Raw genomic sequence first — 17,808 nt, 5'->3', positions numbered from 1 at the left:
CTCAGAAGGTAGTGCAGGTCATCTACTAATCAGAGGGTTGGTGGAAGGTTGACCGCACACAGTCTGCATACTGAACATCTTTGTGCAAGGTATCAAGTTGCTCTCCGATGCATCCGTCAGAGTACGAATTTGCGTGAACGCTAGAAAACACTTACTTGGAAAAAAGGAGGACAAATGCATGTATGAGTGGGAGAATAAGGCAAGTTGTATAAAGTGCTTTCAGTGCTCACATAGAGCAGGAAAGCACTATACAAAAGCCAGACTATTTACCATTTGGACATGCATTACCTGGTTAGAGACAGCCCCACCTTTGCTTTTTTTAGAAGCAGCCCAAGGTACCGGTTTTATCAAGACAAAGCTTGCAAGTATGCTTTTTATACAAATTTATTAAAAATCTTAGCAACTTGTATACAAGTCTACAAAAGTATAAATGGTTCAAAAACAACAAAACAACTAGTTTCTCTAGGTATAAAACCCAACAGCAGCTCACTGTCTCAATGCACCTCAGCTGTAGTTGTGGGATAAGCTGTAAACATGCATTTTTGTACCCAATATTAGCTTCAATCTCGCAGATTTAAATCCAAATGTTGCCAGAATCTGCCTTAAAGTTCCTATATGATAACACGTGTTCCAACTCTACTTTCAGAACTTTGGCTTAGGAGACTATGCAAAGAAATCAGTGATTTCATTTCATCTTTTCAATTCTTAACAGATAAAAGGTAACAGTTTTCAATTCTATTCATTGCAATTTAATATACATTTTTTGGGGAGACGTTTGAACAAGATGACATCTTTTAAACGTTTTATTTTGTCTGAAAACCAGACATATTCCCTTCATTGTCATGTAGAAAAACTGTCACATCAGGGAGCAGAATCAAATGTGCATTTTTTTTGTCTGTTATTCTTTTATCCAAAATTGGAGGTCACATGACATATCTAGACAGGTGACTTCTTTGTGCTTTGTGTTGCATGTTTTCAGGCTAGAAGTCACCCGTTTTCAGTTCACATTTCATTATCATTTGATACATGGTGACGCTGAGCTGCACGCACACATATCCCATTTGGCCAGGAATTATCTCAGAGTATGTGACGGAGTTCTCTGTGGGGAGAATGTTATCAGTTCTCCACCTCTTCCTCCTCCTCGGCTTCATTCTCGACCTCAGGCTCCTCTTCCATGCGCTCATCGTCGTCCTCTCCTTCCTCATCTCTGCTCTTATTATTCTCTGTGTCGACCTTCTTCTCTTTATCTTTCCGTTTCTGCTCAGACACCTTCTTTCCCTTCTGTCCTTGTTTATACACTGTTGACAAATGAAAAACACCTGCTGTTACTTGCAGTTAATTATATTTTACTTTAGGGCTGCGATGATTTGTTGACATAATTGATGATACTGACTAAAAAAAATAAATAAATACATTTTTTTTTTTATTTTTTTTTTTAAAAGGGTCAACATGTGATTTTAATGTTTAATGAGGAAATTAGCTTTCTCCAAAAGGTGGATGGGCAATAGGGTGAGGATTTCACTCATTGGTTAGGAGTTGCTACTTCTCCACATTGAAAGGAGCCCACTAAGCTCCAGATGGGCATGTCTTACCAGGAGGCGGCCCCAGCGTAGACCCGGGACACGCTGGAGAGATTACATCTATTAGTTATAGTGCATGCACCACACTACTTAGTCGCAATTTAACATCAGTGTGTTTTAAGTGTTTCCTTCTTCGTTGTCTGTCTGGGGATGTGTAAGGTTGATAATGCACAATGAGAGGTGCTGCATTGTTAAAAAGCATGATATACTATTGAAGAATGTGATAAATGGTTTAAAATGCCTCTGTTTAGAAAGTTTGGGGCAATAAATAAATATTAAAGTTAACTTACTATCAGAGTGTATATTAGCTTTAGAGTTGTCTGTTATTAGTTTTTGACATTTTCCATTAAACATTCTCAAATTTCACTTGATATCTGAGCGTCTCTCAGTTTTAGTCTGGCGAGTTTACCTTTTGTCCCACTCATTTAGAAACTAGTCACAAAAACATCCCTAATACAAACATTAGTGTTGTTTTCACAACTTCACAAGGAAATGAATAAAAGTCCTGATGTCACTGAACTTATTGTGGACTTATTAAAATATCTTTAAAAGCTGAGAGTATTTTCAAAGTTTCACCTTCCAAAGCTTCTCTGAGGGGCTCCAGGAACCTTTCGAACTCCATCTCCTCCATTGCAGCCAAGACGTCTCCTGCATTCAGAGTTTTTCGCTTGGCCTTCATAGCAAAATTATTTGCGCTGAGGAGAAGAAGAAAAAAAAAAAAAAAAAAAAAAAAAAAGCAGGGGGGAAACAATAAAACATTTAAACTGAAGCAGTTGTTTGATTCAGTGTTTGTGAATTAACATTCACATCATAGCATTCTTAGCTTGCTGCTGTGCTGGAAATTAGAATAAAAATTGATTTTATTGTCGTGCCAAAAGCACAACAAAATTACATGCACTCTTGATAAACTTTTATTCTATGTATAAAAAAAAAAATTTAAAAACAGAATTTCGAATAAATAAAGTACAAAAATATATATATATATATATTAGGGGTGCAACGATACTCGTATCGATATTGAACCGTTCGATACAGTGCTTTCGGTTCGGTACACATGTGTATCAAACAATACAAAATTTTTAATTTATTTTATCAACTTTTCTTCTGACGATGCTGTCTGTGTTGAGCGCTCAGTGGATCTGCGTTCGACTACTCCGCCTAGGCTGCACTGTCGAGCGCAGATCCACTGAGCGCAGCGCAAGCTAGCGAGACAGGAGCTAAGCTCGTTGCAACATGGCAAATTGAACCTCCCCCACCCTCATTCAGATCTGGTGTTTGGAACTATTTTGGTTTTCATGTGAAGTATGACCCTGAAGGTAAGCGCGTCATGGACTAAAGTAAAACAGTATGTTGGATGTGCCACGCAATGCTCAATTGGTCTCACCGTCCAGCCCCACGCACGATTTGCCGCGTTATGGCGCGTTAATGTCATTTCAACGAGATTAACCTGAAAGCACTAGTGGGAACACAACGAATATGACTGCACATTTACTCCAACATCATCCTAGTGCAAAGACAAGTGGAAGCAGACAAAAACAACAAGCATGCATGCTACAAACTTTACCCGAGTCATTTAGACAGCTGTTAGCACAGGATTCTCCTTATGGGGACCTGATATGTTTAATATGCTGCTGAGAATATAGCCCAGAAGAAGCGTATAGTATAGCTTTTATTTTGGAAAGAGCCATTTCTCTGTAATAAACTCTCTTTTCCAAAGATGAGTGATTTCTCCATCAGATAGATTTTTTTATTACTTTGTTGTTTCAGCAACATTAAATTTAAAAACTGTACTTTTGAGTTAAAATATATATTTATAATTTTAATAAATGACAAATTAAAAAGGCATGAACATTTTTTTTGTATCGAAAAAATATCGAACCGTGACACCAAAGTATCGAACCGAACCGTGAATTTTGTGTATCGTTGCACCCCTAATAAATATATGTGCATGTATGTCGGAGTCATTATAATTTAGGGCTGGGCGATATGAGGAAAATGCAACATCGCAATTTTTTTTTGTGTGTGTGGCTATACCGCAAAACATGATATATTTCGTGATATGTCTTGAGCCCCAACACCCCCTGGGGGCAAAGGGGGTGAGCTGCAGTGTAAGCCTCAGTGAAGTCAGGTTTTTTTGTTTGTTTGTTTGTTCTTTTAAAGAAAATATCAGCATGTGTGGTCCACAGAAACCTCAGAGTCTCAGCTTCTTGCCGATAGGCGTTGTAGCTCATATGACAGCGGGTTTAAAGTTGTCTTTGGTGTGTGGGGAGATGTTCACATGCCGAGTTTAAAACAGTCTTAATTTTGCAGTGGATGACTTTTCAGCTGGTGGAATAATTTCGTGGTACTGCTACCTTTTGCGCCAATAATTTTACGGCATGTTTTGCAAATTACTGTACTTTGACATATTTTTCTCTATATAAATATATATAAACACGCATGCTCAGTGTTGGGCAGGGGGGTTATTGATGAATTCACAGCATGTGAGAGAAAATAAAAACTGACTTAAATGCAGACAGCTTAATATTTCCATGGCAACCTATACTCGATGATTATGTTTAAGCCATTTTAACCATCATACGTGGAAAAACTCGAGATACAGCAAGTATATTAGAAATATCGCCCGCCCCTATTATAGTTGCTAAAATAAATAAATAGTGGTCACATTATGTAAATGGGATTTATTAGTTCTTACCAGGAGGTGGCATATAACACAAACACACTGGCTGCTTGGGATATGGCTCTTCTTGCTTCTTTCGACACATTCACCCCATCTGGGAGCTGTTGAAAATAAACATTACAGAAGTGTTATCTCAAGGGTACACTACATACACATTATCAGAAAACACAGTCAGCCAACAAAGGCCCATAAGGGGTTGGCCAGTATTGCATTAAATTATTTTTTCATGAAGTAACAAGCAAATGAAGCTGCACCTGGAGACGATTCCAAGTGTTGAACTTATATTTGGTGGTTGTTCACCAAAACTCAATATCAGGTCCAACATTGAGCCTGACTGATACATCGGTCAATCAGTATCAATACCAGCCAATAAAGAAACAAGGGACAAGAGTAACATCATTTAACCTGGTTATAAGAGTCGATGTTACAAAATTTGCCCACCTGAGGGCACTTGGCATCTTCCCTGTTGGCAACACCTGTTTGAAACGCCATAAACATAACCAGCTGAGTCAGGCAGAGCATAATAATTCACAACCTTTTAGTCACAGCATAACCTGCTAAGCCTGCAATAATCATTTATCTTTTCTCCAACAACACAATCATAATTATTGATAGTCTAGTTCTATAAGTACAGTGGAACCCCGACTTACGAATACCCCGTTTCACAAAAAATTCAAGTTACAGGTACGAAGGCACTGAACGGCAATGTTCAGTGCCTTCGTAACTTGACTCTGATTTCGTTACTCGGGAAATCCGCTGGCTTTGATTGGCTGAGCTTACAATGCCTTCCGAATCATGTGACAATCCCTTGGCTTCCATACTTGCGCTTCGCTGTTGCACTTGAACGACGTATTGTTGTTCTAGTTAGCAATTAGCCTATTGTTCAGCATCAGTCAAAAAGGCACGATGGGTGCTTCGACTTACGAAAGGAACGAATTAATTTTGTAAATCGGGGTTCCACTGCAGTTCTGTCTCGACCTGTGCAATTCTTATCCATGCTTCTCTGCATTGATAATGCAACACATTTCTGACTGCTTTACTTTTTCGAGTGGTGACTGAAGTTACATAAGGGCGATTGCCATTGAACATAAAAACAAACAAACAAAAACAGAACGTAATGTAGCTTACATTCACAGGTGATGATGAATATGAAAATCAAAACAACTGGAATTTATCATAAATGCTTTCAAAAAAAGAAAGCATATATAGATGTCAATAACCTGCGTATGTGTACAAAGTTTTGTTGAGACTGGCCCATTAGGTTAGGAGATAATATACACAGAGACATATATGCTTACATATGCTATGCTTGTTACAGTAAGGTGTAATGATAGCAAACGTGGCCATTAGGACTCATTGTGGAGATGGAATCTATATACATTTATATCCCTCTATAATATTCCGGCACCAGATGTGCTTTCCAGTATTTGCCAAAAATGATCGGTCGGGTCAGCCGGTTTACTGATAATGAGGTTATTTGTGGTCTTATCTTCTCTTGCTTTTGAGCAGAACTGTATATCAGGCCACGACCAACATGTAAACTCATTCTTAGATGAGGGTTCCTCCTGTCACTATGGTCTATCAGCTGAGTCAAGCCGGTGAATATTCCTCCAGAGCTCAGACTGTATGGAAAATCTTCATGTAGGAAAAGAGGGAGAATGGGTGAAATTGGAAGGCAACTCAGGTACACAAACCTTAGAGACTGCTATAAGCTTAACAAGCTATAAGCTTGACTCACTTAAACATGAAATGAGGAACACTTGTGTACTGGGGCAAGGACCTGGAACTGACAGGGTTTGGTATTCCTTTTCATCTTGACCGTAAAGCAGAGACTACCAACAAGCAACTGTCTCTTAAGCCGCGCTGCAGGACGCACTGGATGACGCAGACTGGGACATGTTTCGGCGCAGCTCTGATGACATCAACATGTTTACGGAAGCGGTTGTGGGATTTATCGGGAAACTAGCGAACGACACAGCAGAAAGAACTATCATCCGAACGTTTCCCAACCAGAAGCCGTGGGTGGATAAAAACATCCGCGACGCTCTGAGATCACGCACCGCTGCCTACAATGAAGGGCTCGTCTCCGGTAATATGGACCTATACAAGGCTGCGTCCTACAATGTGCGCAGCGCGGTCCGAAAGGCAAAGCGGAGCTACGGGGAAAAACTAGAGTCACAGCTACGACAGTGCGACTCTAGGAGCCTGTGGAAAGGACTGCGGACTATAACGGACTATAAACGACCAGCTTCTTCAATGATGAATGCCGATGCTTCACTGGCTGATGAGCTGAACACGTTTTATGCTCGCTTCGACGCCGCAGCAATTAAAACAACAAACGGCTGCGCGCGCTCGGAGTGCACCAGTGAAGAAAATGCATTCGTCATCACAGAGCATGCCGTGAGGAACACCTTCAGGAGGGTGAACACCAGGAAGGCAGCAGGACCAGATGCAATCCCTGGCCGGGTCCTTAGAGCCTGCGCTGATCAACTAGCACCGGTGTTCACGGAGATCTTCAACCTCTCCCTGGCCCAAGCTGTGGTTCCCACGTGCTTCAAACGGTCCATTATTGTCCCTGTTCCAAAGAAACAACAGCCCGCTTGCCACAATGACTACCGTCCAGTAGCACTGACTTCAATTGTGATGAAGTGTTTTGAAAGACTGATGAGAGATCACATCACTTCTTCACTTCCTCCCACCATCGACTCACTTCAGTTTGCTTACCGGACTAATCGTTCCACAGACGATGCCATATCTCACCTGCTCCACACATCCCTGAGTCACCTGGACACTGGCAGAGGGAATTATGTTAGGATGCTGTTCGTGGACTACAGTTCAGCATTCAACACAATAATTCCCTCTAAGCTTTTCACCAAGTTGACGGATCTAGGACTCAGCTCATCACTGTGTCAGTGGATCCTCAACTTCCTCACAGACAGACCCCAATCAGTGAGGGTAGGAAAACAAGTCTCCCCCTCCATCTCACTCAGCACTGGAGTGCCTCAGGGCTGTGTTTTAAGCCCCCTGCTGTACTCACTGTACACTTATGACTGTGTAGCCACATCCGACACCACCTCCATTGTCAAGTTTGCTGACGACACTGCTGATCTCCGACAACATCGAGACGGCCTACCTGGAGGAGATTAGGAACCTGGAGACCTGGTGCCAGGAGAATAACCTCCTCCTAAACATCAGCAAGACTAAGGAGCTGATCGTGGACTTCACTACAAAGCAGGCGAGGAATTACAAACCCCTCATCATCAGTGGCACGCCAGTGGAGAGAGTGGACAGTTTCCGATACCTGGGTGTCCACATCACTCAGGACCTGTCATGGTCCTGTCACATCAACACCCTGGTTAAGAAAGCCCGTCAGCGTCTCTTCTTCCTCGGAAGACTTAGAGACTTCCATCTGCCACTGAAGGTGCTCAAGAACTTCTACTCCTGCACCATCGAGAGCGTCCTGACGTCAAACATCTGCACCTGGTTTGGGAACAGCACCAAGCAGGACAGACGAGATCTGCAAAGGGTGGTGCGCTCGGCAGAACGCATCATTCAATCAGAGCTCCCTGACCTGCTGTCCATCTACACCAAGCGGTGCAAGTCCAAAGCTAGGAAGATTATGATGGACCTCTCCCATCCCAACAATGGACTCTTCTCACTGTTGAGGTCTGGGAAGCGCTTCCGCTCCCTTAAGGCCAAAACAGAGAGAATGAAGAGGAGCTTCTTCCCCCAGGCTATTCGGGGCCTGAACCAGGTGTAGGACTGGACTCTCACAAACACGTCACCACACGCACCACCACACATTTCCTATAATCCTATAATTCCTATAATTTATAATCCTTATCTTTATAATCTCTTCTGCTATTTGCACATTCTTTACTGTAAATTCCTAAGTTAATTTGTAAATTTTTGTAGTAAATTGTAAATATTGTAAAACTTTTCTTCTGTCATTTAATGGTCGGGCATTGTACAGCTACAAGCATTTCACCCCCATGTCATACTGTGTATGGTTGTGTGTGTGTGACAAATAAAATTTGAATTTGAATTTGAAAGCAGTAAGTGGCTTTATGTTTTTATTCCAACTGCACTGAAACACAAAAATCCAGCTGTTAGTTGTAATGTTTGGGTGTGTAAAGCACTTTAAATGGGGCCCGTGTCATGGAGAGCCTGTCTGAATCGGGTGACAGGTCGTTCCCTGGACCAACAAGCTGGAGACTGATTTACACACAGCGTAGTGAGGAAAACCTAAAGTGTTGGACTCCAAATTGTCTGTCTGGTGACTGGGCTCTCCGCTGTTCTCATTTATAATGCGTTTTACAAATCCTAACAGCTGGATTTTCCCATGTGAGTGCAGCTAGCTAAACAACAACATCGCTAACATAAACTAATTTAAGTCTGTTAGCTGCAAACAACCAACCCAGTAATGTCAAGTTCTGTAATGACAAGCTGATGTGTTCTAAAAACTTTAAGCACTTGTGTCTTAAATCCAGCTTCACAGGCAGCACTACATCTATGTCTGTTTTTGAGAGCAAGGCTCCATAGTGTCAATCATCTCTAATTTCAGAGGGTTAAAGCTGGTGGTCCCGATGCCATTTGTGGGCATAAATTAGGGCTGTGCAATATGACCAAAACCTCATATCCCGATATAAGACATCTATCGTCCGATAACGATATAAATCACAAAAATGTAACATTTTCTGTAAATTCTGTGAATCGCGGGCAGCTCGACTTGCGTGAAGTGTTTCCAGCTGTGCGTCATGTAGCTGGAGTCAAGTGTTTTAACCGATGAATGAAACGATACATTTTTAGACATAAGTTGTAACTGCCGCCGTTTTCTTTGTGAGTATTTATTACACGGCGTGCTGCGGGGAAAAGCCTGTTCTAACGTTTGAGTCTAAGGTTTATTTTTTAGCACCTGGCGGCTCTTTTTTACTTCTCATCCGTAAACAATCTGCTCTTTCACGTGATTCAGTTTATTTTGAAAAGTCTCAACAGGATCTTGAGCTTTATTGTGAAAGGTTTATGTGGAACATAAACAAGCGGACACCCGATGCTGTTACCGTCGTTGTTGCTAACCACAACGCATAAAAACAAGCGCTTGTCTGTCAGTAGTGTGGTTATATTAAATATAAGAGAAAGAGAGAACTTTAAGAAATGAATATAGCCACTACAGTGTCCATCAGAACCATGAAAAAATATTGCTGTAAACAGTTTATTTTGCAACACCACGAATCAAACGATAGCGTAAAATGAAATAGACGTTTTTATATCGTTATCCGATATATATCGAACAGCCCTAGCACACATTGCATCATTATGCTGACCAGCTTAGTGCGGTCAGCATTTTATTTCCCCAAGCGGCCTCGGACCCGTGGATGTGGTGTAGACCAGCGGTCCCCAACCCCCGGGCGTCGGCCCGGTACCGGTCCGTGAGATTTGAGGCTCAGGTGTGAAATGTATGGTTTTCAGGGTTTTTGTCGGTTTTCAGCGTTATTTTGTTATCGTTTTTATCAATAACTCTGTTTTCCTGGGTCTTTTCACGTGTGTTATGAATAAATCTTTTTTTCCCAGTACCGGTACTGGTTTTATTTTGTTGTATTTATCCGCGACACCTTAAAGGCCGGTCCGTGAAAATAATGTCGGGCATAAACCGGTCCGTGGCACAAAAAAGGTTGGGGACCGCTGGTGTAGACCACAGAAATCTTTGCACGCTTAACCGAGCCGGAGCATCTGATGTTAGAATCTACACCCTTCAAATGGCTCTACTAAATGTAAGATCTTTAGCAAACAAGACATTTGTATTAAATGACTTCCTAAAGTCCCAACAGCTGGACTTTCTGTTTCTGACAGAAACATGGCTTCAACCCGGTGAGTCTGTAGCTTTTTCGGAACTGGTTCCTCCTGATTGCTCATTTTTCAGCCTCCCTCGGTCCTCTGGTAGGGGGTTGGCTTGTTCAATGCTCGATTTCATTGCCATCACACATTACAGCACGATTCATTTTCTAGTTTTGATCTCCAGCTCTTTGAGTTACACCTGAGCTCTGCTGCGCCTTTGTGTGCCCTCATATATCGTCCTCCCAAGTTTAATAAGGATTTTATCAAAGAGTTTTCAGATTTTATGGCTGGAATTGTTCTTGAATTCGACAGTTTTTTAATCCTTGGTGATTTTAACATCCATGTCTGCTGTGACTCTAAACTTCTGGTCAAGGACTTTTTAAATATTATTGACGCTTTTAAATTGACCCAGTGGGTTACTGGTCCCATGCATGAAAAAGGTCACACACTAGACTTGGCGCTTTCCCACGGACTGTATGTGTGCGTCACGGAAATATCTGAGTTGGGAAGACACAAATGCATGGACAAGAACCTCTGCAGTGTCGCTTGACAAAACTTGTCTGATTCTGGCTATGTTCCTCAAATGATAAAAGGCGGTCTTTGTTATCTCTTTTACATGAGATTCAAAGGAGAGCACCATATCGAACCACACACCCAAGTTTTTACCTTGTTCCTGCAATTTATGGCACTGTCATCAATTTTCAAGATGAAATTTTGGGACAAGTGCTGAAATTTGTGTGGCCCAATGACCATCAACTCTGTCTTATCAGTATTTAGGAGCAAGAAATTATCCGATAACCAGCCCTTAATTGCAGATAAACAACATTCTAGTTTAGAGACTTCAGCACAATTTCCAATGGTTAGAGGGACATAAAGCTGCAGGTCATCAGCGTAACAATGAAAGGTTACATTAAAAGAACGTAAAAGAACACCAAGAGGCAGCAGGTACATAGAAAACAGCAATGGTCCAAGTACGGACCCCATGCCTCACTGCACAAGTCTCTGAGAGATCATTTTTCAAGCAACAGTCTGAGACCTCCCAGACAGGTAAGATCTCAGCCATGATAAAACATTTCCTGTAATTCCAATAAAATGTTCAAGCCTATCCAATAAAATCCAGTGATCCACAGTGTCAAACGCAGCACTTAGATCCAGCAGTAATAAAACTGAAGTGCGATCATTGTCTGCATTAACCAGCAGATCATTTACCACTTTGACTAAAGCTGTTTCTGTGGAGTGATTTGGTCTAAAGGCAGACTGACATGGTTCAAACAGATTGTTAGTTGACAGATGCTCAGTGAGCTCCTTAAAAACCACTTTTTCAAAGATTTTAGACAAAAAAGACAGATGTGAGATGGGTCTATAGTTTGCGACCATGTCAACATCCAGTCCAGGCTTTTTCAAGATCGGCACTACCACAGCCGATTTAAAACATTCAGGAAAGACTCCAGTCGTCAATGAAGTATTTAAAAGAAACAGAATGTAGGGTCCTAATGCTGACCACAGTTCCTTTATAACCCAGGCTGGTAGAGGATCCAAAGAACAGGTTGTACATCGAACTGCTTTTACAACCTTAGTTAATCCAGACAGAGAAATAACCTTGAAGTCAGAGAACAGTTTATCAGCACCAACAGGCAAAGCAGCTGAGTAGTCTAATGAACACCTAGAGTGAGTAATACGATTTCTAAGTGTTTCAGCCCTGTCTCTGAAAAATGTAAGAAAGTCATAAGCTATCAAATTAGAACAGCAGAGAGTTGACTTACTCTCTTTAATTTGCACACTGTTGAAAATGAGTTTTGAGTTAGGTTTATGGCTCATGATGAGATTTGAGAAATAATTTGCTTTCGCTGTCAACATCGCTGATTGAAGAGAAGACAATGAGTCCTTCCAAGCCTGGAGAAATACTTCTAGTCTGGAAGATCTCCAGTGACGCTCGGCTTTTCTGCAATTTCTTCTCAAGTTCAAGAGCTCCTCATTTAACCAAGGCTTAGGGTTCCTTTTTGAACATTTCAACACAGTCCAGTAGTTCAAGAAGTGCATTATTAAGATTGGCAGTCAAGGTGTCCACACATAACTCCTGGGTAAAAATAGGGTCCAACACATCAGGTAGATGTAATTTAACTCCAAGCAATGTTTTGGGGCTAATATTACGAGATGATCTGAGGGGCAATCTTCCCCTCTCAGAAGCTGGAGATTTAGGGATTAAAATATCAAATAAAATTGCGGAGTGGTCTAGAATAGGTAAAACACAATTTTCAGTCATTGATACATTCAGCCCGTAGCCCAAGACAAGGTCTAGAGTGTGGCCCTTGCATGTTGGCCCAGACACAAATTGTGTGAAGTTTAAGAGAGCTAATTTAACTCTCTGTCCATCCGTGGCAGCAGGCAGTATTTGTAGGTTGTTCATATTTGCTCCACCTCCCCTCGTATCCCGTCAGCATGGCGACCAATAAAGCAGCCTCAGGTGAGCGTGCTCCGATGACGTCGGGTAAATAGGAAGAAGGCAGCGCTGTTTGAGGCCAAAATAAAGTCCTAAACAGCCACGGTCACCGATGGTAAGGACCCACCGCATCCAATTTCTGACCCAAACACGCTTCCCAGAGCTAAATTTGCTGTTGTTGTAAACTGTTTTTTGCAACTTTTTTGTATTTAAAGTTTTGAGGAATAAACCTCTTAAATTTCTCCAAGTAGAAATATATGTAAAAAAACAAAAACGATTTTCAATTTTTTTGTAGTTTATTGCAACTTTTTTGCAATTTATGTAGTTACTATGGACATAATGCATACATATTATTAAAATATGGGCTATAACAGTTGTATTGATGTATAGCAACTTGAAATGCTCCCAAAAATGGCACTACAACATGTAAAAATATAAAGTAAGCTCTGGCGGACTTGGTTCTATGGTAGGTCTTAAAGGGTTAAGCAGCGTCTGTCGCTCATATACCAACAGGGAGTGGGGTTTTTAAAACTAGCAGGGACACCACTAAGAACATAAAACATAAACGTTGCAGAACCGAGAGACGGCGTGCCATGACATCTGGTGCCATCAAAAACTGCAAAGACACAGTTTGTCTCAAACTTCGTGTCAGTAAACAGTCACACGCCTCAGGTACTTTTTAATGTCCTTAATCTTTTTTCTTAGTTCACGTGATAATGTTGGAGTCATTTCTTCACCAAGTATTTGTGATGATTTTTTTTAGCATTTTTTACGACAAGAGTCTATCTATTAGGGCCCTTGTCTCGTCAACTGCTACCTCAGATCCTAGTCTTTCTCCTATGTGCCCAGCTGTCTTAGAGCAGTTTGAGCCAGTCTCCCTTAATGACTTGACTGAGGTAGTTAGTAACCTAAGATCATCACACTGCCCCTCTGATTGTCTCCCCCCAAGCTTGCTTAAAAACACGTTTAATACTGTTGGGCCTTTTATCCTGAGATTAATTAATACGTCCCTTGCTACGGGCTGTGTCCTATCATGCTTTAAACAAGCTATAGTTCAGCCTCTTCTTAAAAAACATAACCTGGACCCAACTGTCCAATTACAGGCCAATCTCAAAGCTTCCTTTCCTGTCTAAAGTTTTGGAGAAAGTGGTCTACTTACAGTTGCAGGCCCACCTTGATTTTAACAAGAACTCTGAAAATGCCTCTGTTTAGAACTCTGGAAAAAAAAGCAGGGTCAAACTAGGGCTGGGCGATATGGCCTAAAATTCATATCGCGATATAATTTGAAGCATTTGCGGTAACGATATATATCGCGATATATTCTTTTCTTCTGTATAACTTATTATTTTCCACACTATAAGGCACACTAAAACTTTAATTTTCTCAAAAATCTAGAGTGTGCCTTATGTATGGATTCTGGTTGTGCTTACTGACCTCGAACCGATTTTGGCTGCAGAAATCTGTTAAAAAATGTTTTAGTACAACTTTGGTAAGCCGCACTGCTTGATGGATTGTCAGAGCATTACGGCTGCCGTAGTGAGGAGCTTCGCGAAGTAATCTGGGTCCAAACCTCCGTCCCTTCAGGTCCCAAAGTCAAACGAACACTGAGAGTTAAAAACGGTCTAAATTCTTTCATCTTTAATAAAATCATCAGCATTGCTGACTAATTAAACTAATTCAAACGTACAGCTCTGCTACCACTTCTGACATAAATGAAGACAGAAAACTAAACAGCAGTGACGTTTGTAGGGTTACTGAAGTTGGACTACCTGGTATATAATGTTGTGCTATGGGATTGCTAGTGACACAGCTATGTTAGCATAACATTAGCACAGTGAAGCTGGAGGATGAACGCCAACTTTTTTTCCACTCATTAAAAGTTAACGTGATGGATTCTGGTGGTCAGGGACAAATGCAATCGCATAGCAGGATGCTGTACACGGGCCAAACTTCAGTCAGGAGAACAGCTGAGATAATCCATCCACAATACGAGGTTAGTTATTAATATACTGCAACAACATGGGAACAGAGCAGCTGCGAGACAATTCAACATTAATGAATCAATATTAAATGTTACGGAAGTGGAGGAAGCGCAGTTTTTGGCTTTCCCCATATTTCAAAAGTGCTTCATCTCTTTGCAGATGATAATGGTTGTAGCCGCTGCGATGCTTTTGACCAAAACAGGCGCAGCTTGATGACATCATCAACATGCCCTATTGCGATAGAGATTTTGACTATCCGGTTGTTCAGTGATGACACGACGAATCCTACTTCCGGGCCTAAAGTAGTCTGCGTTTAATATGGCTTTTGTGTTGTGAACATGTTTAATGTTTTGTATTTTCTTCTATTTGATCTCAAAAAGCTCCTAAAACAGTCAGTGATCACTGTTGACCTCCCTCGGCTTTTATTACCACTAATCATTTATTTAAGCTCAGTTTTTAAAACCTTACGATGTACAGCCCAGCCCATGCAGCAGTATATGAATGACTAACCTCGTATTAATAATAATGGATTGGATTTATATAGCGCTTTTCAAGGCACCCAAAGCGCTTTACAATGCCACTATTCATTCACTCTCGCATTCATACACTGGTGGAGACAAGCTACGGTTGTAGCCACAGCTGCCCTGGGGCAGACTGACAGAAGCGAGGCTGCCATATCGCGCCATCGGCCCCTCTGGCCAATACCAGTAGGGTAAAGTGTCTTGCCCAAGGACACAACAACCAGGACAGAGAGCCCGGGGATCGAACCGGCGACCTTCCGGTTACAGATACGCTTCCCAACCCCCTGAGCCACGGTCGCCGATATTGTTTATATCGCCCACCCCTAGGTCAGACCATCCCCAGCTCTTATTACGCTGCCTTGACGACATCAAACATTGGATGTCCTGCAGGATTGTGTGGAGCTTTGGTTCACCCCAGTGCTGTGTTCATCTGGCTTTTTTAACTCACATGAGTCACTCTGAAGGGGCATACAAACTGCAGCAGCGCTGCACTGAGGAAACAAGCTACATTCGCTTATTTTGTGCAGAATGCTGTGGGGCGTTATAGTATATTGATCAGCAGCTGCCCGCATTAACTTTCACCAGTTAATGTAGTTGTGTTTTCTGAATCAGCAGGTGTTGTTAAGCAGGTGAACAGGATTTCCGGTGTTCCAGATTATCTGGCGTCGCGAATTAACTGGTGAGGTAGACTTTGTTTTCAGGAGCCGCTACCGACAACCCAGCAAATAAACACTAAATAGTTCATCTGTGACATTTGTGAGGTTACCTCAAACACAGTCCGTCCTGTTGCTCGTGAACAACAAGATATTTAAAAATGTTGCGAGTTTACCTGGTGATATTCTCGTGCACGAGGCGACCGCGAAAACAGCAAACAAATAAACGTCACCACGCCGATGCTGTTCACAAGACAGCAAGAGTAAACGATCTGGAGAATCTCGTCTTCGTTATAGTTTCCCTCGTGCGTTTTATTACTCAGATTTCAGCGTTTTCGCTTCACAACTAAAGCGTGCAGTTTGTGTGTACTCAAATGCTGGTTTGTCGGTAGCGGCTCCTGAAAAGCAAGTCTGCCACACGTCTGTTCGACCGTCACCAGTTAATTCGCGACGCCAGATAATCTGGAACACCGGCGAGCTGATCGATGGTGTCGTGAGGGAAATGTCACCACGTTATTTATGTTACAGAAAGACAGCGAACGGAACATCTGAAAAACGGAGAGTGGAATACGTAAACAAATCTAATCGGTTAACGTAAAAAAAACAGTTAACCTGGGTCACCGGCGACCTCCCAGAATTGCGTCGTGTATTTGTTTAGCGTATTTAACCATCCCCGGCGTGTATAAAACACACAAAAAGACCAACCGCGCGCGACATTGTGACTGCTACCGTGTTTCGATGTTCACACTCACCGCTTCCTTGATGATGCGGGTGATTACCGCGTTGGGAAGGTTCAGGTCTTCTGGCCTCTCTGCCATTGTTCTCACTGTTTAATGTGCATTTATCTGGGCCCGTTGTATGTGCGCCGCTGTTTCCGCCGTCCTAGGAGAACAGGTTTAGCCGTTATCGTTGCTAAAAGGCTGTGGAGGACTGTTACCGCTGAGCTAACCGATTAGCGTCGTTGACAATGCTGTGTGCGTGGAGTTCCTCAGTTAAGCAAGCCAACGTTAAAACTCTCTCCGTTTCGTACGTTATATGAAGACACTGATATTTTATCTGGTAAGTCTGAAAGGTTAAACTACAAACTCCGGTTGAAGTTGTACGCGTTCACGTCAGAGCCGACTTGTTTTCAGACATTTCCCGCGAATCTTCCAACTACCACGAAGCTCCTACGTCAGCAATAAACTTCGACCTCTGACCTTCTTGTGACGTATGTCCGCTGTTGACCATTGACTGACATCTGATAAAAGATCAGCAAGATGACTGAAATACTTTAAGTTCACTCTGTAAGTTACCTAACATTAACAGGTATTTCAACTACCTCAGGCTCCCAATGTTACTGTTCAATATTTAATAATTTGAGGCACTTGTATATGCTCCAGGCAGCACGGTGGCACGATGGTTAGCACTGTTGCCGCACAGCAAGAAGATCCTGAGTTCAATTCCACCATCAGGCCGGGGTCTTTCTGTGTGGAGTTTGCATGTTCTCCCCGTGTTTGCGTGGGTTCCCTCCGGGTACTCCGGCTTCCTCCCACCGTCCAAAGACATGCAGCTTGTGGGGATAGGTTAATTGGATAATCCAAAATTGCCACTAGGTGTGAATGTGCGAGTGAATGTGAGTGCGAATGGTTGTCTGTCCCTGTGTGTTGGCCCTGCGACAGACTGTCCAGGGTGTACCCCGCCTCTCGCCCTATGACAGCTGGGATAGGCTCCAGCGCCCCCCGCGACCCTGAAAAGGAGAAGCGGAAGTGAATGGATGGATGGAGGCACTTGTATATTGTATTTTTTTGTTTGTTTTGTTTTGCTTGAAATACCTCAGGTTCATTAGGTAATATGTTTACAACCAATAATATCCTCTTTAAATTTTCTATAAAACTTTCATACCTCCAAGTTAGGTGTACCAATACTTGGCAAACATTATTATGGTTATGTTTGGACTTGCTTATGTTTTACAGCGTGAGTAGTTAAACATCCTACTTTTATTGGTGTATAAATGTTAATTTGCTTAAGTATTTGGGTCACTTCAATGGGGAAAAGAAAAACAAATAGAGTCTGAAGACTTTTACTTAGGTACTCAACATTTAGTTTTCCTGTTTGAGAGTATCTTTTAGGTGTTT

At 42.0% G+C, this 17,808-nt stretch overlaps 1 protein-coding gene across 1 annotated transcript; it reads right to left on the bottom strand.

Moving 5' to 3' along the window:
- Window positions 1-368: 368 nt before the first annotated feature.
- Window positions 369-16,963, bottom strand: pole3 (polymerase (DNA directed), epsilon 3 (p17 subunit)). Its single transcript, XM_076887101.1, has 4 exons — window positions 16,444-16,963; window positions 4,276-4,361; window positions 2,157-2,275; window positions 369-1,298 (listed from the first exon to the last, which is right to left on the bottom strand). Exons 1-4 carry the CDS (start codon window positions 16,507-16,509, stop codon window positions 1,117-1,119), a joined length of 453 nt encoding a protein of 150 aa, XP_076743216.1. The 5' UTR covers window positions 16,510-16,963; the 3' UTR covers window positions 369-1,116.
- Between the last annotated feature and the right edge of the window lie 845 nt (window positions 16,964-17,808).

This window comes from Maylandia zebra, linkage group LG1 (assembly GCF_041146795.1).
Source record: "Maylandia zebra isolate NMK-2024a linkage group LG1, Mzebra_GT3a, whole genome shotgun sequence".
In the NCBI taxonomy this organism is placed as follows: Eukaryota; Metazoa; Chordata; class Actinopteri; order Cichliformes; family Cichlidae; genus Maylandia; species Maylandia zebra.
This window is presented reverse-complemented; position numbering and strand designations above follow the sequence as displayed.

What these genes read in the sequence shown, in the direction of transcription:
- pole3 (XM_076887101.1), bottom strand. Translation starts at nt 16,509, where the DNA reads ATGGCAGAGAGGCCAGAAGACCTGAACCTTCCCAACGCGGTAATCACC. An exon ending in CCCGCATCATCAAGGAAGCG is followed by an intron (nt 4,362 to 16,443) that starts GTGAGTGTGAAC and finishes TATTTTCAACAG; the next exon opens with CTCCCAGATGGGGTGAATGT. An exon ending in GTGTTATATGCCACCTCCTG is followed by an intron (nt 2,276 to 4,275) that starts GTAAGAACTAAT and finishes TCTTCTCCTCAG; the next exon opens with CGCAAATAATTTTGCTATGA.